The following is a 23,297-nucleotide window of genomic DNA, read 5'->3' as shown; positions in this document are numbered from 1 at the left end:
CCCGCTTCAGGTTCACGCAAAGTAGGATAGCCTAATGGAAGTCGATACCGCGCCTTCTTGCGTATCACCACCGCTGGTTTTACTTCTTCACTACCCCATTTGACCCTTTGTTCTGTAGCAAAAGAGATATTTTGGACACCGTCAGGTGAGATGGACGGCAGAACAGGACGCTGCCTACTTCACCGAGGACATTGATAAGCTCAGTGGCGAAACTGTGATGGTATCAGGGATAGTAGTTTCCTTGATACCAACTTTTTGTTGTCCCACTATTCAAATATTTTAATAATTTAATTTTTTTATTTTTTTTAAAGATTTTAATTAAAAAAAATTGAATTTAACTAATTTTACAATTCTATTTCAATTATATCTTTATTACAAAAGGTTGATGGGCATGGAAAATTTTTGACTATAACACACAAATCACATTGTGCATGGAATTTTTTTTTTTTTAACTATCGCAGAGAAATCACACTGCATGAATTGTTTTTTACTATCCCAGACGAGTCACATTGTGCATGGAAATTTTTTGAATATCATACACTAATCACATTGTGCATGGAAATTTTTTTCACTGTCGCAGACAAGTCACATTGTGCATGGAGAATTTTTAAATATCATAGACGATTCACATGGCCCATGGAAAAATTTTCAGTGTCAGAGACCAGACCAATCACATTGTGATGGACAATTTGCCCATCAAATTCCATCAGGTAAATGGAAGCCCTGTGGAGAACCGCTGCCAGACGGATTTCAAAAAACCACCTGTTTTGGACGATGGATTTCACAGCGTCTTCCCAAAGATGACGCTTTTCGGGTATCTATTATTATAATGTACTTCCACCTGCATCGGAAGCTCTTGTTCCCTGCAATAATCTAAATTCGTCGTTTGAAGGAAAATTGTGTGTAGAAAAACATGGGAGAGTATTTCAGAGCTCTCTTTGGGAGATGGGTATTGGCTGGCAGTTTCTACACTTGTGAAACTATGGCCCTGGGATGGGATGATCCATCAACTTACAAGTCCACTTATAGTCGTTTTAATGATATAAAGGAGGAGTGTGGCCCTTTTTTAGCAGAGGCTTCGGTGCTGCATCCAGATAAGAACCGAAGGTACATGATTGAGAAGGAGCTCTCTTTTGTAAATGGGGATTGGAAGCAACACAAGGGCTCTGCTCCTCTTCTGCCATTCACTACAAGTGACTCCAGTGAGCCGATACCATTTATGAGAAGGAACTCCAATTACATCGTAACAGAAAAGCCTTCGCCTATCAAACTGGCATCATTCTGGATTAAAGGTGTGGGTATTAACAAGGTGGCTGGTCAAGTGGTGAATGTGAGTGGGATTTCACACTTGGCCATATCCACAAGTGGAGGCATCTCCTACAGGAATAGCAGACGCAAACGCAGACGCAGACGCAGACGCACCATTCATCTTGAAGGAGTCTACTTTGAAGAATCGAAAAACTCACTAGAAGAACGCGTGTTGTGTATGTTGGGCAGTACCCATTTACCCGCCCGTGGGAACAATGCTACAGATCCTCGGGATTGGTTAAATAAATCAGAATTGCAGTCCCCCACTCTGTTAGCAGATGAGAGAATTTTGCTGCAATTGCGCTATCCGAGCAAGCTTTCTCTGACTACCAGGGAGATTCGAGGAACACTAAGAAGCCTCAATCGGCACTCTAATTCAAGCTATTTTGATGAAATTGATGTTGGGGATTTTTCTGGCAAAATCCCAAAAACAAACAAAATAAACTCCACAGAGGCAATGCTCTGTTTCCTCCTCAAGATCTTTTGCACAGGGAAGCCCCAAATAAAAATTTCTGAGCAAAGCAAAGTTTCTCAGCTAAAATAAACTTGTATTAACTTATAAACTGCCTGAAACAATTTTCTTCCTCTCTCTCAGAGGGATTCACCAAAAACTTTCACCAAAAAAAAACTCTGCCTCTTTTACAACTGATTTTTACACTGCTGTGTAGAATCTTCTACATATACTGCTGTAAAAACCAAATCTTACATATGCAGTAAGAATTTTTACATTGCATTTCATTTTCAAAAATAAAAACTCACAAATGTTTTCAAATACAATACCAAAAGCTTAAATTCATCTCAGGCTGCTGCGTTTCACCATTTTTTTTTTATTACAAAAGGTCAATACATATTATCTATGCACTGCTGTGCATCTCCTCTCGTTTTTCGCTGCCACAAGCTATTTCATTTCAATCTTTATTCTATTTCCATTAACACATTGCACTGCTGTTCAAAACCAAAGTCACTCTTTTGAAAGTCAACTAACTACCAAAAAAAACGCACGAGCTCTCCATATATATGGATATTACATTGCGTATTTAATATAACATAATGACCATACCTGTCTTTAATATTCACCATACATTCCTGCAGAAAAAAAAAAACATTAAAAATAAAATATTTACCAACAACTATGACAGTTCATTAAAGTGCATTAAATAAAGCCGGCGGTAAAAGTGAAATTAATGTTCTGGCAGGTTGGAGTGAATCCATATGCGTTGACCTGATCGGATGCAATTCGCACACCAACCTCACACAAACCAATCGAACTTTAATGTCCGGGAGATGGGCAGTATTGGGCTCGTACACAGGACGTGTGGCTGGAGCTGATTGTGGCGGAGGCCTCCTTATGGATACCGCTTTTGCATGTAGGCGGTGCGAAATGAAATAGTGGTTTTGCTGGAACTGTTTGCCGCGCAGGGGAAATTACAACTTCAACACTCCCCTTTAATTTCAACTGCTGGGTTATCAGTCATACCCAAACATTTTCTCAAAAATTCAAAACTTTTCTGATCCAATGGCTTTGTCAAAATGTCTGCTACCTGTTCTTGAGTCCTGCAATGTCCTAAGATAATTTCTCCATTGTTCACCAATTCTCTGATGTAGTGAAACCTTGTATCAATGTGTTTCATTCTCTTATGAAACACTGAATTCTTTGACAATGCAATAGCTGAGCTATTGTCACAAAAAATCACCTTCGCTTTTCCCTGCTCTTGGCCTAAGCTCCTCAACATCCTTCTCATCCAAACTGCTTGACATGCTGCTGCTGTAGCTGCCACATATTCAGCCTCTGCTGTAGACAATGCTACAAGGGACTGCTTCTTAGAAGCCCATGAAATGGCTCCTGAACCCATATGAAAAACATAATCGGAAGTGCTTTTCCGATCATCTACACTTCCAGCCCAATCACTATCAGTGTATCCAACCAAATCTGAATGTTCTGAGACATTATATAAAATTCCAAACATTTTGGTACCTTTGACATACCTCAAAATTCTTTTTGCTGCCTCCCAATGTGCCTCCTTTGGCCTCTCCATGAATCTGGAAATTAAACTAACAGCATACATAATGTCAGGCCTAGTTGCTGTTAAATACATAAGGCTGCCTACAATACTCTTGTACAAACTAGGATCAAAATCCTTGCTGCTGTCCTCTCTGCTGAGTTTTAATCCCATTACTGTGGGAGTGATCACTGCCTTGCATTCTTGCATGTTAAATCTGCCCAACACTTGATTTACATATCTAGCTTGTGAGATAAAAATTCCTTTTTTATTTTGATCTACTTCTATGCCTAAGAAGTATCTCAAGAAACCCATGTCAGTCATTTCAAATTCCTCTTTCATGACTGATTTAAAGTTTTCAATGAGGTAGTCATCATTACCTGTAAAAATAACATCATCAACATATAAGACAACAATTAAAATTTTACCATCATTTTCTTTGATGTAGACGGTGGGTTCTCCTTCACACTTGTCAAATTCATTATCCAATAGATAGGAATCTACCCTGCTGTACCATGCTCTTGGCGCTTGCTTCAACCCATAAAGAGCTTTCTTCAATCGGCACACTTTGTGCTCTTCGCCTTTCTTCTCATAGCCTAGAGGTTGCTCAATGTAAACCTCTTCCATCAACACTCCATTTAGGAATGCTGACTTCACGTCCATTTGGTAAACTTTCCGCTTGTTTTGAGCTGCTATGGACAACACTGCTCTCACGGTTTCCATTCTTGCAACCGGTGCGAAAGTCTCCTCATAATCTCTTCCATACTGCTGCTTGTATCCCTTGACAACCAGCCTTGCCTTGTGCCTTTCTATCTTGCCTTCAGCATTGCTCTTGGTCTTGTAGATCCATTTGACTCCAATGACTTCTTTACCTTTTGGTAGCTCAACCAAATCCCATGTCTTGTTTCTCTCTATGGCATTCATCTCCTCATCCATAGCTTCTATCCATTTCTTATCTTTAATTGCATCTTCGAAATGAATAGGATCATCAACATGACAATATAAAGCAAACAAGGAATTCATTCCTTCATCATAAATGTCACTTAGATTTCTAAACTTCTTACCTCTTTCATTTGGTGTGCAAGTGCTTGAAGACGCACTTGAATTTCCTCCTTGTGGTGTGCTTGGAGAAGCACTTTCATTTATCCTCAATGGTGTCCCTTGCTGTCCTTGTGTTGGCGCTGCTGTTTGGGGATGTATTTCAGCCATCTCCTCTTCATCTTCATCATGAGACAAACAGTTTTTAACATTCACTGTTTTCTCTATGCTTCCATCCCAAGCTTCCTCTTCAATGAATTGAACATCTCTGCTGACGAAAAACTTCTTGGTAGATGGGATATACAACCTGTAGGCTTTGGATTCCTCACTGTATCCAATGAAGATACATTTCTCCCCTGTGCTGTCCAACTTCTTCCTTAGCTGATCTGGAATGTGTGCATAGGCCACACATCCAAAAACTCTCATGTGGGTGACACCTTGCTTTCTCCCACTCCATGCTTATTCCGGCACTTTGTTCATCACTGCTTTTGTAGGACACCTGTTCAAAATGTACACTGCACAATGTACAGCTTCAGCCCAATAATCATTTGGCAAATGCTTTGCCTTTAGCATGCTCCTCGCCATATCCATGATGGTCATGTTCTTCCTTTCAGCAACTCCATTTTGTTGTGGGGTGTACCTAGCTGTAAACTGTTTGTGAATTCCATTTTCTCTACAGAACCGTAGGAATTCCTTGGATATGTACTCACCTCCTCTGTCAGTTCTCAAAACTTTGATATGCAGCCCGCTTTGATTTTCCACAAGTGCCTTGAAATTTCGTAATTTCTCAAACACTTCACTTTTGTTTTTAAGGAAATATACCCAAGTTTTTTCTTGTAAAATCATCAATGAATGTTAGGAAATATTGGCTGCCTGCTAATGATGGAGCTTGCATTGGTCCACATAAATCTGAGTGGATGATCTCTAAGGGTGCCTTTGCCCTTATGCTCTTCCCTGATGGAAAAATTTCTCTGTGTTGTTTTCCCAAAATGCAACCTTCACAAAGGCTGTCCGGTTTCTCTATCAATGGTAATCCTCTTACCATTCCTTTCCTACTCAACAAGTTAAGACCTCCAAAGTTGAGATGTCCAAATCTCAAGTGCCACAACCAATTTTCATCCTTTGGCACGCTTTGGAAAGCCTCTTGGGTGACTGCTGCAATTTCTCCTTTGTTTTTCAAATCTGCCCTTATTCTAAGAGGGAACATCCTGTTCCTTGTCATCTTCACTTCAACAATGCATCGTTTGCTGGGTGCTATATCCATGATGGTGCACACATCATTTTCAAAGAAAACATTGTAACCATTTTGAACAAGCTGTCCAATACTCAAGAGGTTACATCTCATTCCGGGGACATAGTAGACATCTGCTATGGTTTTCTTCTCACCCTTCTTTGTAAATATTTTTACCTCTCCTTTTCCCATAACATAAATTTTGCTATCAGTTCCTAGTGTGACTTCTGATTTCACATTTTTATCTAGGGCAGAAAAGAAGGCTATGTTTCCTGTCATATGATTGCTACAACTTGAGTCTAAAAACCATATGTCCTCACTGTTTGTTTCAGCCATGTTACAAGCTAACAACACATTATCTTGGCTGATGTTTTCTCTAGTGACATTTGCATTTTGTCTATTACTCATATCATGTTGCTTCTTCCTACATTCACTGGCATAATGCCCATATTTTTTACAGTAATAGCATTGGACATTGGATTTTTCATACCTTTGTCCTTGAGCATGATGTTGTCCTCTTTGTTGGCTGTTGCCTTGGCCTTGGTTCTGATTTGGATTGCTGCCTCTTCCTTGAGCATTTGCTGGGCTATTCCTTCCACCTCTGTTCTGGCTTCTGCCTTGACCTCTTCCTCTTCCAAAAGACATCTGGGTCTTGAAGGATTGGTCTAGAGATGAGTTTTCATTCCTACTCAATCTCTGCTCATGTGTTATCGGTGATGCATGTAGCTCATCAACTGAAAAGTTTGAGAGATCTTTTGTCTCCTCTATGGTGGTGACAATCACATCAAACTTTGAGGGTAGAACTCTCAATATTTTCTCCACAATACTCCTTTCTTCAAGGGTTTCTCCATGAGTCCTTATCTGTGTGACTAGACCAATCACATGTGTAAAGAATGAGTCAATGGTGTCTGACTCCTTCATGTTCAGATTTTCAAAATCCTTCCTCAGCAATTGTAGTTTTGTTGTCTTCACTCTCTCCATGCCTTGATAGGCTGTCTTGAGGGTTTGTCATGCTTCATTGGATGTCTTAGCTGCTGCTATCCTTGGAAACACACTCTGGTCCACTGCTTGATATAACAATACAATGGCTTTTGCATCCTTCTTCCTATTGCTCTTCAGCAGATCTTTTTCTCCCTGAGTTAATGCATTGAACTCATTTTCATCTGCTGGTTCTTCAAACCCAGATTCAACTAATTCCCATAAATCTTGAGAGATAAATAAAGCTCTCATGGTTATTGACCAGTAGTCATAGTTCTTCCCATTAAACTGTGGGAGCTAGGTGTTAAACATACCCATGCTAGTGCTGGTGCTAGCCATTCCTTGCATCCTCAACTATGCTTCAATTTCTTGACTGTGTATTTTAAAACACTGACTGTTTCAGCAGTAACAAAAAGAAAACTTTGAGGAATACCTGAATCTTTTGTTGACTGAGTCTTCACTTTGCTGGAGAAGCTGTTGCAACAAAAAAAACTCCTATCTTCAGCTTCTTTAACACCTTCAAAGAGCCTAAGCCTGCTCTGATACCACTGTTGGGGATTTTTCTGGCAAAATCCCAAAAACAAACAAAATAAACTCCACAGAGGCAATGCTCTGTTTCCTCCTCAAGATCTTTTGCACAGGGAAGCCCCAAATAAAAATTTCTGAGCAAAGCAAAGTTTCTCAGCTAAAATAAACTTGTATTAACTTATAAACTGCCTGAAACAATTTTCTTCCTCTCTCTCAGAGGGATTCACCAAAAACTTTCACCAAAAAAAAACTCTGCCTCTTTTACAACTGATTTTTACACTGCTGTGTAGAATCTTCTACATATACTGCTGTAAAAACCAAATCTTACATATGCACTAAGAATTTTTACATTGCATTTCATTTTCAAAAATAAAAACTCACACATGTTTTCGAATACAATACCAAAAGCTTAAATTCATCTCAGGCTGCTGCGTTTCACCAATTTTTTTTATTACAAAAGGTCAATACATATTATCTATGCACTGTTGTGCATCTCCTCTCGTTTTTCGCTGCCACAAGCTATTTCATTTCAATCTTTGTTCTATTTTCATAACACATTGCACTGTTGTTCAAAACCAAAGTCACTCTTTTGAAAGTCAACTAACTACCAAAAAAACGCATGAGCTCTCCATATATATGGATATTACATTGCGTATATAATATAACATAATGACCATACCTGTCTTTAATATTCACCATAATGACCATACCTGTCTTTAATATTCACCATACGTTCGTGCAGAAAAAAAACATTAAAAATAAAATATTTACCAACAACTATGACAGTTCATTAAAGTGCATTAAATAAAGCCGGCGGTAAAAGTGACATTAACGTTCTGGCAGGTTGGAGTGAATCCATATGCGTTGACCTGATGGGACGCAATTCGCACACCAACCTCACACAAACCAACCGAACTTTAATGTCCGGGAGATGGGCAGTATTGGGCTCGTACACAGGACTCGTACACAGGACGCGTGGCTGGAGCTGATTGTATACCGCTTTTGCATGTAGGCGGTGCGAAATGAAACAGTGGTTTTGCTGGAACTGTTTGCCACGCAGGAGAAATTACAACTTCAACAATTGACATCTCTTCACAATTGGCTGATTATTCGAATTATGAATTTGACTCTGACATCCTGGTGGAAAAGGCTTGTGCTCCTCACCAAAATCCAGACAATTTCCAGTCAAAAGGTATTGAAGTATACCGAGGGAAGCAATTTTGCTCAGCTATGAAGCAAATGATGGTTGGTCAGATTCTAGATGTGGTCCCCTCCTGGCAGTGCAACAGCACAGATGCCTATTGTAGCAAGTTGGGTCCATTCATTATGGAAAATAAAGTTCATGATAACACAAAGCTTTGTATGCAGGATTTGATGTGTACAGACCAGGATTTAGGTATTGCAAATGTTAGTGCGGTTTTTCGAGCTGTGCCTCCTTCACATGATCAGTATTTGGCATGTGAAAGATCAGGCCTTAATGACTTAACATTGACTGCAGAGGGTAAATGGGACTCATCTTCTGGTCAGTTGTGTATGGTGGGATGCCTTGGATCCATCAAGAATCACAGTGCTTGTAATGCACGAATCTGCATTTACATCCCCCTTTCACTCTCAATCAAGCAAAGAAGTGTAATTGTTGGCAGCATTTTTAGCATTGAGAAAAATACAAACTCCTTCTCTCCGTTGTCATTTGAGCTTATATCTCATCGATATTTGCCACAGTATGTGTTAAACAATATGTCATACGAATACAACAATACCAAATTGGCACAAATGGAGACGGATGATACTCGTGGCTTTGGCAAATCATTGTTGAAGTATCCCCAGAAAGATTTGGGCAAGACAAGACAGCTTTTCTGCTCTAAGCAAGGATCTCTCAGTGAATTCACGGGGCCCGTTTGACCGGTTTTCCAGAGGGAATTATGTCGAGAGCTTCATAAGTTTGTATGTTATAGCCATCGAGGAATTTGTGGGAGTTGGTTGGGACCAGGCCTCAGACACTTATTTCATATCCGAGGAGGTTCGGGAACCGCCTCATTCAAAAGGACCAGAGGAGAAGTCCTTGAAAGTTGCTGCACAGCTGAAACTGGAAGGCAATATTTCAAATCTTTTTTTTCTTAAGGGTCTCTATGATCCAAGAGTAGGTATAATGTACCTTACAGGATGCAGAGATGTTCGAGCTCCATGGAAAGTTCTCCATGAAACAGCGGATCTGCAGGATGGTTTTGATTGCCTCGTTGAAGTGAAAGTGGAATATCCACCTACAAATGCGAGGTGGTTCAGAAATCCAACCGTGAAGATTTCGCTGAAAAGCCAACGACCTGATGACAACCCACATTTTTTCAAGCAGATCAAAATCAAGACTCTTCCCATTCTATATTGGTGACAGAGTGAAGACAATATCTCTCGCAAAACTGCCGAAGGGGTGTTGAGTATATTGACAGCATCGGTGATGATTGGGTGCATTCTCAGCCAATTATTGTACAGTTCACAGAATACAGAAGTCGTTCCATGCATCTCTCTTGTCATGCTGGGACTTCAAGCCATCGGATATAGTATTCCCCTCATAACAGTTGCAGATGCCCTGTTTCAAAGTATGAAATCTCAACCCCAGGACAGTTTTATTATCTATTCGGTTCAGAGCCGAGGGTCTGACAAGATTGAGTTCATGGTTAAACTGCGACTGTTGATTGCATGTCTATTCACACTCAGACTGTTCCAAAAGGTTTGGAAATCTCGTATTCACTTGCTGACAAGGAGTCCTTTAGAGCCATGGAGAGTCCAAAGTGATAAACGAGTGCTTGCTATTTCCTTTGCTATACATGCTATGAGTTTTTTAATTGTGCTGATTGTTCATAATATGAAGACCAGTAGCCGCCCAATTCAGTCCTCAGCGTATCTGTATTCAGCACGCCATGCGCACAACCAACTGGACTGGGAGACCGAGCTTCAGGAGTATATGGGTCTGGTACAGGATTTCTTCCTGCTTCCTCAAATTGTGGGTAATACTCTTTGGCATTTTGAACGAAAACCACTTAGGAAAATTTATTACATTGGTATCACTGTTTTGCGGCTCCTAAATCACATCTATGATTACTTCAGACCTCCAGTTTTCAATCCTTACTTTGCAGATGGATATGAATTTGCAAGTCCAGTTTTCATGTCTTCCTTTGCAGATCCTCGCTCAGATTTCTATTCTATTTGGAGATATTGCTGTTCCAGTGACTGCTGTGGTGCTTGCAATTGTGATTTTCATCCAGCAAAGATGGAATAAGCATGCGCTGAGTCAGGCATTGAGATTGATATCAAATAAGATAACAGTCCCTGGATCAAGGATGTATGAGATGCTGCCATCAAAGACATCTGAAGCTGAACTTGTTTCTGGTAGCACAGAGAGAAGCCAAGTGCATTCTGCAGCCGGGGATGAGTGAGGAATATCACCCTATGTAAGGTTGTCTAAATCCATAATGTAAGAAAAGAACATACCATACATATAAAATAATAATCAGTTATACGAGTAATAGGATACTATATATATAATCAGTTTATACAAATAATAGGAGACTCCATATCTTTTGGCAGACTGTGTAAATGGAAATTCTAGAGTGAAAACTTCAGTTCTTGTTTCATTATTAAATAGTAAAGAGGGGTAAGAACCCAATTCTGGTCTCTTTTCTTCCATTATGTATTCAGGGAACTTAACTGCATAACTGCAAGGCTGGACAATTATTAAAAGATGCACTAAGGATATGGGATGGTATGATGGAAGTGTTTGTAGTAGATGAAGATAAGATAATCAGTGTATCCTCTCTCTTGATGTATTTCTGATAATATTAATAGAACAAGTAATTTGTAAATCAGTGTTGTTTTAACCTTTTTCCTTTTATCTGTTTTTTAAATCCAGTTTTCTATGAAGAATTGTGAAGGGACTTAAAAGTCTGGCTATAAAGACTGATGAGATAAAAGGAAAAAACAGTTTCTGTATCTCTGCTTAAACAGCCAACATTCATTAATTGCTTGGAAGTGTTGGATATAGCAATGCATATATATTTTTGGTTGTATTTTGGAATATATATGTGTGAGAGAGCGAGAGCTTTTGGGTAACCAGTTTACACGTTTGACGAGGAAAGGAGCGGGACGAGTTTAGGGAAACTTAATTGAAGTTACGGGGTTTAGAGATGCGCTTGATTGAACAGAAACCATGCCATTCCATTTCCCTTTAGCCAGATTCTAGTTTCTGTTTACTGTGATTTCATGCTGAATCGTATATAGCCGCGTATATAGCCGCATCTTCCATGATAGTGAATAGAAATCTGAATTACTCTTCGTCTTCTGAGACTTCATTCTGGTTTTTTGGTAACCAGAACTCTAGTCGCCCACTGTTCATTACTAAGCAGATTGTCTCATGTTTTGAGATTCAGTCATCTCAATTTGATCTTCCTAGGGTTTTAGCAACTGGTCATCAACTGTAGCTTATAACGAAGCGTGAAGGAATATTATCATCGGGAAAATGCAAAAAAAAAACACAAGAGTTTGGTCTTTTCAAAATATAATTATGATCTTTTTGTTTTTTCAAGAACACAGTCGATCATGAAATATTGAATCAGAGATATCTTGATATAGTTGCATTATCATTCAACAGCCAATTATGAAATATTCAATCAATGATGTACTGATACAGTTGTTTTGTCTAATGGTACACTGTCCTTGACGTTTGAATTCTTAAAATGTATCTGATACAACAAATACAACATTGCATTAATCAAACATACCTGTAGGATCTAGGAGCATAGCATTTTTGGGTTTTAATGTCAATATCCTCAAAAAATTCTCTTCTGGAATCTCTAAAAACAAAATCTCAATTCAACTTTAATTACTGTTTTGTTACTCTATTATGTTTTTGAAACCATATCCGGGCTCTAATACTATATAATAAATTCTTATTTCACACTTTTATATTTCTATATGAACACAAGCTATTATTATTGTCAATCACAACTAATAAGAATCATAATATATATGCTTATATGAATGCAATTTATTATTATTGTAAATAATAACATTGTGTTATTAATCAAATAATTTAATTTTCATATAACTATAAATTAATTGAGCTTAAAGACACACTAATCCAGTATAGAGTAAATGTGTTATAATATACACAAAATAGAACATATAAATAATAATTATAAATTAACATCTATTTTACCATATAAATTAACTATATTTAAATGTAATTAATAAACACATAAAATTTTAATATCTACACTATAACAAAATTCTTAACAATGAATATTCACCCATATTTTATCATGGATATTATTAACATCTTTCTTGTAATGCTATGGGCCAATACCATACCATGGTTTATCAATACCATAATTCATTTCAAATAATTTTTTTTATAAATATTTTATTTTTTAAATTAAAACATAATACTTACAATAAACATATCATGGATATTAATAACTTGTAAATTGACTTTGTTACAATACCATGACTTATTAATACACCAAAAATCATACCTCATTTCAAAATCAAAATATTTTATAAAATTTTATTTAATTTGATTTTATAACATTTTTTAAAATTAAATATAAAAACCAAAAATCCATGAGGTCTTGGACAGACGATAATGGGGTGTTCTGTGAAATATTTATAATTGTAAGTGTATAAAAAGGGTCCATTTACTTTTATTTTAATAAGAATATAACTAACTGGGTAACTTATTTAATTGGATAATGGTTATAACCCTGTCCTAACTAACCGGTCAAATCTAGCCATTGTCAATATAGTCGTTAGCTGGTCAAGGAATATAGTCGTTGGAGGTTCTGCTCTATCTATTTAATTTGCAAAGTGTGATCTGTTCATTCAACTTGTCCTGACGATGAACCACACTGGTTGGTTCGAAACGCGTCGACAAATGAAATATCATGTGATTTACGCTGAAAAATCTCTCATAAACTTGATATGGATCACAGAAGCCTCAATTCAACAACTGGTTCATATATTGGACATGATGAAAATGTAGTCTCACCAAGGTTACAAAAAAAAATATAAAAACCAAAAGATATAGGGGAAATGTTGTAGTGGTGTAAATGTTTATAAACATTTACATGTGGGCTCAATTAAAAAATAATAAAAAGTTAAAAGTAATTTTCTAGAGAGGCCCTCTATCTCAGTCTATAGAGTTGTTGTAATGTCCCATAAATTTTTGACTTGGTCAAAATAAAATAAAATTAAAATTGAAATAAAGTAAAACAAATACTTAATAATGATAATTATCAATAAAGATTTTGACTTAATCAAATTACATAAAACTAAATATAAAAATAAAAATAAAAATTAATAATTAATAATTATAATATCATTAATTATAATTAATAATAAAACCAACATAGATACAACTTAGTTATGGATCTACTAAGTTCCAAGAAAAATCAAATCTCAAAAAATGTGAACTTCTTTTCGTGTGAAGACCGATTTAATCTCTGTCCACTTTTGATAAATTCAAAATTAAAATAATCTAAACTGATATTTACGCCGTAAGGCGTTCCCCTCTGAAACCAACTCTCCTTTGAGGTTACGTGTCCATTTGTGAGCGCTTGATTTAATGGTTAGACGATTAAAATTGTTTGAGCCGTCGGATTAATTCCACCGAAACGTTATCAACTGCTTCCTTTACTCGCCTGCTTCGTTATAAATTCTAACTTTACTCGCCTGCCATTCCATATTAATTCCTTTGTAAAATCCATTGATGAAACCTGTTGCATGCAGGCATTGAAACGAAAGTGGAATTGGGTTCGGATTGATTCCACCGAAACGTTATCAACTGCTTCCTTTACTCGCCTGCTTCGTTATAAATTCTAACTTTACTCGCCTGCCATTCCATATTAATTCCTTTGTAAAATCCATTGATGAAACCTGTTGCATGCAGGCATTGAAACGAAAGTGGAATTGGGTGGGGAAAACTAGCTGCCATAGCAAATCTTGAGATCACTGCTTTGGGATTTCGACTTCTTCCACTACATCTGTACAAAGTAACTCCAGGTATGTTTATATTTAAAGCCATTTTGTTAAAGACTAAAACATCATTGAGTATTGAACAAGAGATAAGATAAGAAAGGCTTCCCATCCCCTTCATACCTACCCTGAATGCCATCGCCCACCAGAGGTATAAATATAAATTATAATTTTACTTGCCTTCCATCCCATATTAATTCCCTTATAAAATCCATTGATGAAATCTGTTGCATACGGGCATTGAAAGGAAACGAAAGTGGAATTGGGTGGAGCAAACTAGCTGCCATAGCAGATCTTGAGATCACTACTTTGGGATTTCAACTTCTTCAGCTGCGTCTTTACAAAGTAACTCCAGGTATGCTTATATTTAAAGCCATTTTGTTAAATACTAAAACAACATTGAGTATTGAACAAAAGATAAGATAAGAAAGGCTTCACATCCCTTCATACCTACCCTGAATGCCATCAACCACCAGAGGTATAAATATAAATTCTAATTTTACTCACCTTCCATGCCATATTAATTCCTTTTGTAAAATCCATTGATGAAATCTGTTGCATACAGACATTGAAACGAAAGTGGAATTGGGTGGGGCAAACTAGCTGCCATAGCAGATCTTGAGATCGCTGCTTTGGGATTTCGACTTCTTTGGCTGCATCTGTTCAAAGTAACTCCAGGTATGTTTATATTTAATATCATTTTGTTAAATACTAAAACAACATTGAGTATTGAACAAAAGGTAGAATAGCGTATAATTTATTTTTCTGAAGAAAAAAAACAGACTTTCTTTCCTCAACAGAGAAAGTTTACATTTTCACGGATCTATATCAGATCATACTGAGAAGATAACATTGAAATCTATAGATCATGACATCAAAAAATAGATTTATTACAATACTAACAGTAACGAAATTGTTAAATTAAGTAACGAAATTGTTAAATTAAGTGAACTATAGGAGCAATGATCTACGTGTACATAAGGTCCAATGCTACCCTTGTTACAGTGAAATGCACATTATATTCTTGAGTAATTTTAAGCAACCACAGAAAGACAAAAAGATCCACTCATGTCTTTTGAGTCTCTTTTTCAAGCTCATATTGACATATTGACAGGCGACACAAATTTGATATGTAGCCCTCTCAACAGCTAAACACTTCCAGCTACCCTCAAGTTATCCATCACATACAGATGGAACGCATTCAGTTTCTGCAGCAAACCCAACGACGGAAAGTTTCAAAAGAGAACCGTGCAGAACAATATCTTTTTCTTGCACTACAAATTGTGGTGCCTGAGTGCAGGTCAGCCCAGCATGTGATAACTGTACGTGTGTTAATTGGTCTGTGAATTGAAGAATCTAATTTCTATCTATATATATGTGTCCCACAAAGTCCATTCAAACAAATAATATATCACCAAATATGATTCATCCACATAAAAATCACCATCAGCACCAAATGTATGAAAGTTGTATACACATCATGTGAAAAATCTTTTCGTCATTCATTGTACTATTCAAAGACCTTTTATAACAAATGATACTTTGAGCCATAATTAAAGGGAGATTTTCCATAATTCTTCTATGCTTTTTTGTTTTCTAAGCCACAATGAAAGGGAGCTTTTCCATAATTCTTTTATGCTTTTTTGTTTTCTATACACATTTTTCTATACTGAAGAATTACAACTTGATCACGGCTATAGTTGTTTTCTAAAACTGCAAGTCATAGCAATAGTAGCAGTAGTAGTTCACTAGACTAGGTAATAATTATTCCCTAGGTTAAAATACCCAACACTTTTCCTGTAAACTATACTTTTTTTGGCATCTTCTGAATTTTCTATAGTTATCTGTAGACAAATTTCCTGGCTGCCTGCTCAGTTTGAAAATCCCAATTTAGTGGGGATGCAGATCTTAGTCGGAAAAAACAAAATATAAATCAGGCCCCAGGGCAGAACCTTGATGTATCCCGGGGCACTGTGTACATTATCTGTATCTTCATATAGGTACAAAGGATTGCATTTGCACCATTTTCAAATTGTTTTATATTTTAGACCCGGTGCCATCTGAGAAATGGACCAAGCTGAGTATCATGATGTATATTTTGTATGACTACGACACATTTGGTATGGGACTGGCTCTCTTTCCCAAGGGTAATAATAAAATTGTAAATCTCTCCTTGCAGAAAGTTTAAAGACCTGGTCTCCCTTGTGTTGCACACAGATAGGGCACTCCTCAGACAATTTAATTACCTACACCAACAGAATTCACAGAAATGGCAACCTGAATCAGTTATATATGTTCTTTCAAAAATATATTGATTTAATAATGCAAATGAGTGCTTGGTTTATCTCACCTTTGGCACACATTTGAAACAAAATAAAAATACTAAAACAACATTGGGTATTGAACAAAAGATAAGATAAGAAAGGCTTCACATCCCTTCATACCTACCCTGAATGCCATCAACCACCAGAGGTATAAATATAAATTCTAATTTTACTCACCTTCCATGCCATATTAATTCCTTTTGTAAAATCCATTGATGAAATCTGTTGCATACAGACATTGAAACGAAAGTGGAATTGGGTGGGGCAAACTAGCTGCCATAGCAGATCTTGAGATCGCTGCTTTGGGATTTCGACTTCTTTGGCTGCATCTGTTCAAAGTAACTCTAGGTATGTTTATATTTAATATCATTTTGTTAAATACTAAAACAAAATTGAGTATTGAACAAAAGGTAGAATAGCGTATAATTTATTTTTCTGAAGAAAAAAACAGACTTTCTTTCCTTAACAGAGAAAGTTTACATTTTCACGGATCTATATCAGATCATACTGAGAAGATAACATTGAAATCTATAGATCATGACATCAAAAAATAGATTTATTACAATACTAACAGTAACGAAATTTTTAAATTAAGTGAACTATAAGAGCAATGATCTACGTGTACATAAGGTCCAATGCTACCCTTGTTACAGTGAAATGCACATTATATTCTTGAGTAATTTTAAGCAACCACAGAAAGACAAAAAGATCCACTCATGTCTTTTGAGTCTCTTTTTCAAGCTCATATTGACATATTGACAGGCGACACAAATTTGATATGTAGCCCTCTCAACAGCTAAACACTTCCAGCTACCCTCAAGTTATCCATCACATACAGATGGAACACATTCAGTTTCTGCAGCAAACCCAACGACGGAAAGTTTCAGAAGAGAACCGTGCAGAACAATATCTTTTTCTTGCACTACAAATTGTGGTGCCTGAGTGCAGGTCAGCCCAGCATGTGATAACTGTACGTGTGTTAATTGGTCTGTGAATTGAAGAATCTAATTTCTATCTATATATATGTGTCCCACAAAGTCCATTCAAACAAATAATATATCACCAAATATGATTCATCCACATAAAAATCACCATCAGCACCAAATGTATGAAAGTTGTATACACATCATGTGAAAAATCTTTTCGTCATTCATTGTACTATTCAAAGACTTTTTATAACAAATGATACTTTGAGCCACAATGAAAGGGAGCTTTTCCATAATTCTTCTATGCTTTTTTGTTTTCTAAGCCACAATGAAAGGGAGCTTTTCCATAATTCTTCTATGCTTTTTTGTTTTCTATACACATTTTTCTATACTGAAGAATTACAACTTGATCACGGCTATAGTTGTTTTCTAAAACTGCAAGTCATAGCAATAGTAGCAGCAGTAGTTCACTAGACTAGGTAATAATTATTCCCTAGGTTAAAATACCCAACACTTTTCCTGTAAACTATACTTTTTTTGGCATCTTCTGAATTTTCTATAGTTATCTGTAGACAAATTTCCTGGCTGCCTGCTCAGTTTGAAAATCCCAATTCAGTGGGGATGCAGATCTCAGTCGGAAAAAACAAAATATAAATCAGGCCCCAGGGCAGAACCTTGATGTATCCCGGGGCACTGTGTACATTATCTGTATCTTCATATAGGTACAAAGGATTGCATTTGCACCATTTTCAAATTGTTTTATATTTTAGACCCGGTGCCATCTGAGAAATGGACCAAGCTGAGTATCATGATGTATATTTTGTATGACTACGACACATTTGGTGTGGGACTGGCTCTCTTTCCCAAGGGTAATAATCAAATTGTAAATCTCTCCTTGCAGAAAGTTTAAAGACCTGGTTGCCCTTGTGTTGCACACAGATAGGGCACTCCTCAGACAATTTAATTACCTACACCAACAGAATTCACAGAAATGGCAGCCTGAATCAGTTATATATGTTCTTTCAAAAATATATTGATTTAATAATGCAAATGAGTGCTTGGTTTATCTCACCTTTGGCACACATTTGAAACAAAATAAGTGGCTACACGCTAATTGCTTCGGCTCCACAACGAAATCTGCACATAGATTTATGGGTAGAAGTTTCAGATTTTGTTGTCTGTTGTTAGAATACAGATAAATCATTGAAATAACAATGTAAAGAAAATGAATATTCTAAGTACCCGACTTCTTTGGCTGCATCTGTTCAAAGTAACTCCAGGTATGTTTATATTTAATATCATTTTGTTAAATACTAAAACAACATTGAGTATTGAACAAAAGGTAGAATAGCGTATAATTTATTTTTCTGAAGAAAAAAAACAGACTTTCTTTCCTTAACAGAGAAAGTTTACATTTTCGATCTATATCAGATCATACTGAGAAGATAACATTGAAATCTATAGATCATGACATCAAAAAATAGGTTTATTACAATACTAACAGTAACGAAATTGTTAAATTAAGTGAACTATAGGAACAATGATCTACGTGTACATAAGGTCCAATGCTACCCTTGTTACAGTGAAATGCACATTATATTCTTGAGTAATTTTAAGCAACCACAGAAAGACAAAAAGATCCACTCATGTCTTTTGAGTCTCTTTTTCAAGCTCATATTGACATAGTGACAGGCGACACAAATTTGATATGTAGCCCTCTCAACAGCTAAACACTTCCAGCTACCCTCAAGTTATCCATCACATACAGATGGAACGCATTCAGTTTCTGCAGCAAACCCAACGACGGAAAGTTTCAATTCATGTATGGCAAGGTTAATGAGAAGATGGACGTGTATTCCTTTGGAGTAGTTCTTCTAGAGCTAATAACTGGAAGAAAACCAATCAATGACAAGAATCCTAAAGGCCAAGAAAGCTTGGTTATGTGGGTAGGGCTCTAGTGTCCTTGCTTGTTTTGTATTTGATAATTTTGGATTCTTTTGGTTTCTTTGTCTTGGTTTAGAATCTTAATCTCTTGTAAATTTCAAAATTTAGGCAAGGCTGCTTGTTTTGTATTTGATAATTTTGGATTCTTTTGGTTTCTTTGTCTTGGTTCAGAATCTTAATCTCTTGTAAATTTCAAAATTTAGGCAAGGCCATTACTGGCGGCTGGCTCTGTAAAAGAACTTGCAGATCCACTTTTGGAAGATGCTTATGACATGAGGAAGATGAAGAGAATGGTCATTGGTGCAGCATGTTGTCTGAGACTAGCAGCTTAGTTTCGACCTCGAATGAACAGAGTAATTACTCTTATTCTCATTAGTTGCATATATATGTTTTAGTTTCTGATCTTATGTCAAATTTAGTTGCTTGAAGACATTTCCTTTCCTGTGAGGAGTTAGTGTTAGAATTTTTTTTTCCCATAACGAAGAATGGCACATGAAATATCGAGTTGATATCCTTCTGACATAGAGTAAAGGGTGTTTAGACCTAGTGTTTAGGGTTGTAATCTAAACATTTCTTTAGTAGTTCAATTTGTAAAATCATCACCCTTAAACAGGTTAGCCCTAAATGCTGATGGTGGATTATGGAAAAATATTCAAAGCCTCAATTGCCAATAATCTATTTTTCCATTAATGAAATATAATATTCTTTGAATCACTATCCTAGCTGAAATCTGGATTGCAAGATTTGAATTGAAAGCTTTGGTTTCCCCAAATAAAGTGGCTTACCTTTGCATTAAACTGACTTTGTGAAATTTCAAACAATGGATAAATGTTAATGTAAGAACGTGAACTTATTCTTCCTCATTGTTTGTGTGTAACTTATTATTGCAGACTTTGAAATTACTACGAGGAGAAGGAGATGACCTACCTTATTGGACCAAGAGGTAATTGACAATGTCCATGGAATTAGATGAATTGATTGAGGATGAATCTGGAGAAAACTCTGGGAGTTGTGACATCCAAACTCATCTATCACTTGCAATGCTTGGAGTTGATGATGATTTGGTATCAAACAGTGGTCCAGATCAAAGTGTAAATCTTGTACATGAGAGCAGAACATTGGAAGATTATTTCTATGGAAATTATAGCCGTTCAACAAGCTTTGATTGATTTAAATCTACTTCTCTGAGCTTCATAATTTTTCTTACTCCTTGCTTCTGTAAAAGCTTAAATATTTTATACTTGGTGTATTACTGTGAGCCAATGCCACTACTTACCTATGTTCAATTTCAATCACTCTCCATATTGGCTGAAGTTGTGTCTGAAGTTGAGTGGAGTCCATGTAAAGTCCCTTGCCAATTCCTTGTATAAATGTGAAAGCCATTAGTGGTCACTCGTTTTGGTGACCCACTGGTGCTCACTAGAGCTGAAAAATTTTCTTGTCCTTGCCTTTGGAGCAATTGTATGTATGTGGAAGGAAAAGCAATTATGATATCGCTATTGATATGCCAAACCATTGTTATGTACTTTTTTAGGTCTGAAGATGTTTAACTTGTGGTTTAGCTTGGTACATTCTCTTGTATACCAGTTTACTTTGAATTTGTCAATATCATAAGCCCAATAGCGATTTAAGTGTATGTCTGCATGGTAGAACTGCATTGCGGTTGAAATTTTTCTAAAATTAAGTTGTATTTAAAGAAATATGGTGTCTAAAAAGCATAGAACTCCAAACATCAAATCTCTTTGCTCCTTGTAGGCTTGAACCAACATCTCTTCTAGAGAAATTCAACAATTCTAATTTAATAATCCTATCAGCCTCTCTTTGTACCTTTTGAGACAATTGCTAGTTCTAGATGGGACATATAACTCCAATGTGATTTGTCCTCGCTACAGAGAACACAAAAATATTAATGCAGGGTATAACAACTATACCACTAGCACTACAAATCATTTCTGCTCAAAAAGGGGGATTTAAATCATGCAACAGCTTAAGAGGGGCAGGGTCCAGCTTAAGAGGGGCAGGGTCCAGTTTCAAAAAGAGCCTTACAATTGGACTAATCAAAATAAAATCTGATTCGCTTCATAGGCGTAGAGTAAATAGGTACCAATGAGGTAACGTGCAAGTGGACAATTAAATCATATTCAGCACAAGACCAACCCTCGGCATACAATGCAATTGAAAGTCTTGTGTTATGAGCTCCGAACAAGATCACAAATGATATATTATTCACCAAATTTTAATCTTCCACAAAGAGACAGATTGATCCTCTCTGATTTGTCAAACAAATAAAAAAATACCAAAATTATGCATAGAATCATCTTTGAACTGTAAACACTACAGTATATAGTAACCTGGGAAAGTGATGAAGCACTCAATACCATACAAAAATAAAATTCCTTAATAGAAGAAATGTTATTGGAAGAAAACACCACTGAAAATTGTGAAAAGCTGCCAAATGAACTTTGCCAATCTTTTAGATTTACAGAAACAAAGTCAAAAAACCTCTTCAAAGCTAAGTGCTTACTACCAGCCACATCCAATAGAAAAGGTTTTATGGGGCCTGATAAGATCAGAACTTGCTTGACCACGGTAAGATAAGCACCGTACCTACCTAATGTATAAAAGAAGACTGATAAGCTGGAGCAGGGGCAGGCAGTCTACTGCCAAAGTGATGGTTGCTGTAATTAGTAGAGGAATTGTAAGAATCAGAACCCAACAACGAAGGCCCCATGTTATCTGATGGATACATATATGGCCTTGAAAGCGAGACTGGAGTCCTATTTCCAACACCATAGCCTGCTCCATATAATCCTTGGTTTGATCTGTCATATGCATTTTGGCCCAGTAGGTTGTAGGATGTAACACCTGGAGCTGCACCAGAATATTGTACTCTATCCAAAGACCTATAAAAGCTTCTGTCTGCACCATTGGAAGAAGCATAAAGAGTCGGAGTTCTTTCATCTGCACTTAACGGAGGCATATATACACCAGCATTTCCTCCATTAGCACGAGGTCGCTTAGGTTGAGACTTAACAGCACTTGCAGACCTTTTTCTGTCAGCCTTAGCTTTCTCTAGCTGAGCTACACGCTTTTGAAGAGGATCTGGTGAGAACTGCGATTCAAGTTTGTGCTCCTCAATGCACTTTATAACAGCTCTGTAAGCAGAAAGCTCTTTTGTATTTACTTCATTCTGTAGCAGCAAATAAAAATATCGGTCAAAAAAGGAACTTCCAATATAACCAACAATACTAAGCCAAAATGATCATCACATAACAAGACATTTTGTATAACAGTAATACAATCGTACTTGTGCAACAGTAGAGTTATTCCCGCTTTTTAAACTTGCCTAAGAAGCTTTCTTAGCATCTTTCAGATATTCCTTCAACAAAGGAACAGGTGCAAACTTCTCTGTCAGCCCAAATGCATGAGCAAAGTTGACTGCCTCAATTTGTTTTCAACAAAGGAACATGTGCAAACTTCTCTGTCAGCGCAAATGCATGAGCAAAGTTGACTGCCTCAATTTGTTTTCCACTATTGACCAAGGTTTCTACAACATCTGCATGAAATTGTCAAAAAAATTTCAGTTAATTTGAATATGTCACAAACATTTGAAATACCAAAAGACAGTTTACTGTGAAAGAAAAAACAATACAGACAACTTCAACGGATTTGTCAATAAAGATAACAGCTATGCCAGCTTGAGACCATTTTCGTAAGTAAACAGTTCCCCACTCATGAAAGGCCTTATGCCACTTTACCATAGCTGATCATCTTCAGGTGCCTTTATTAATATCAACAAAATAACTTACATACAACTTTCTACCTCATAAAAAGATGTCTACCTAGTAGAGGCCACTCAGTATCTGCCTTGCATATGAAATTTTGAGATCTAAAGAAAAGACTACCAACCCCGTCAACTTAGAAACCCGTTCACTGGACTAAACAAAAAATGATGGGAAGGTTTATTACAGCCAGGATTACCAAAATTTATCTTCAA

General features: G+C 36.7%; 2 protein-coding genes and 1 long non-coding RNA gene across 3 annotated transcripts; 1 reads left to right on the top strand and 2 right to left on the bottom strand.

The window, feature by feature from the left end:
- Positions 1–913: 913 nt before the first annotated feature.
- On the top strand, positions 914–10,514 carry LOC149143336 (uncharacterized). The gene is made up of 5 exons (XM_089451780.1): positions 914–1,724; positions 8,144–8,979; positions 9,074–9,376; positions 9,473–10,051; positions 10,215–10,514. Exons 1-5 carry the CDS (start codon positions 914–916, stop codon positions 10,512–10,514), a joined length of 2,829 nt encoding a protein of 942 aa, XP_089307906.1.
- Positions 10,515–18,005: 7,491 nt separating this feature from the next.
- LOC149143335 (uncharacterized) lies at positions 18,006–18,496 on the bottom strand. Its single transcript, XR_016265002.1, has 2 exons — positions 18,429–18,496; positions 18,006–18,324 (listed from the first exon to the last, which is right to left on the bottom strand). It is a non-coding gene; the product is annotated as an uncharacterized LOC149143335 (long non-coding RNA).
- Positions 18,497–21,911: 3,415 nt separating this feature from the next.
- LOC149143334 (FRIGIDA-like protein 4a) lies at positions 21,912–23,061 on the bottom strand. Its single transcript, XM_089451779.1, has 3 exons — positions 22,953–23,061; positions 22,768–22,856; positions 21,912–22,490 (listed from the first exon to the last, which is right to left on the bottom strand). Exons 1-3 carry the CDS (start codon positions 23,059–23,061, stop codon positions 21,912–21,914), a joined length of 777 nt encoding a protein of 258 aa, XP_089307905.1.
- Positions 23,062–23,297: the final 236 nt, after the last annotated feature.

The sequence above is a fragment of the Pinus tabuliformis genome, chromosome X (assembly GCF_031772625.1).
Source record: "Pinus tabuliformis cultivar Carrire ecotype Pingquan chromosome X, CPIR1, whole genome shotgun sequence".
NCBI lineage: Eukaryota > Viridiplantae > Streptophyta > Pinopsida > Pinales > Pinaceae > Pinus > Pinus tabuliformis.
The sequence above is the reverse complement of the archived record's forward strand: the minus strand, read 5'-3'. Positions and strand labels throughout refer to the sequence as shown.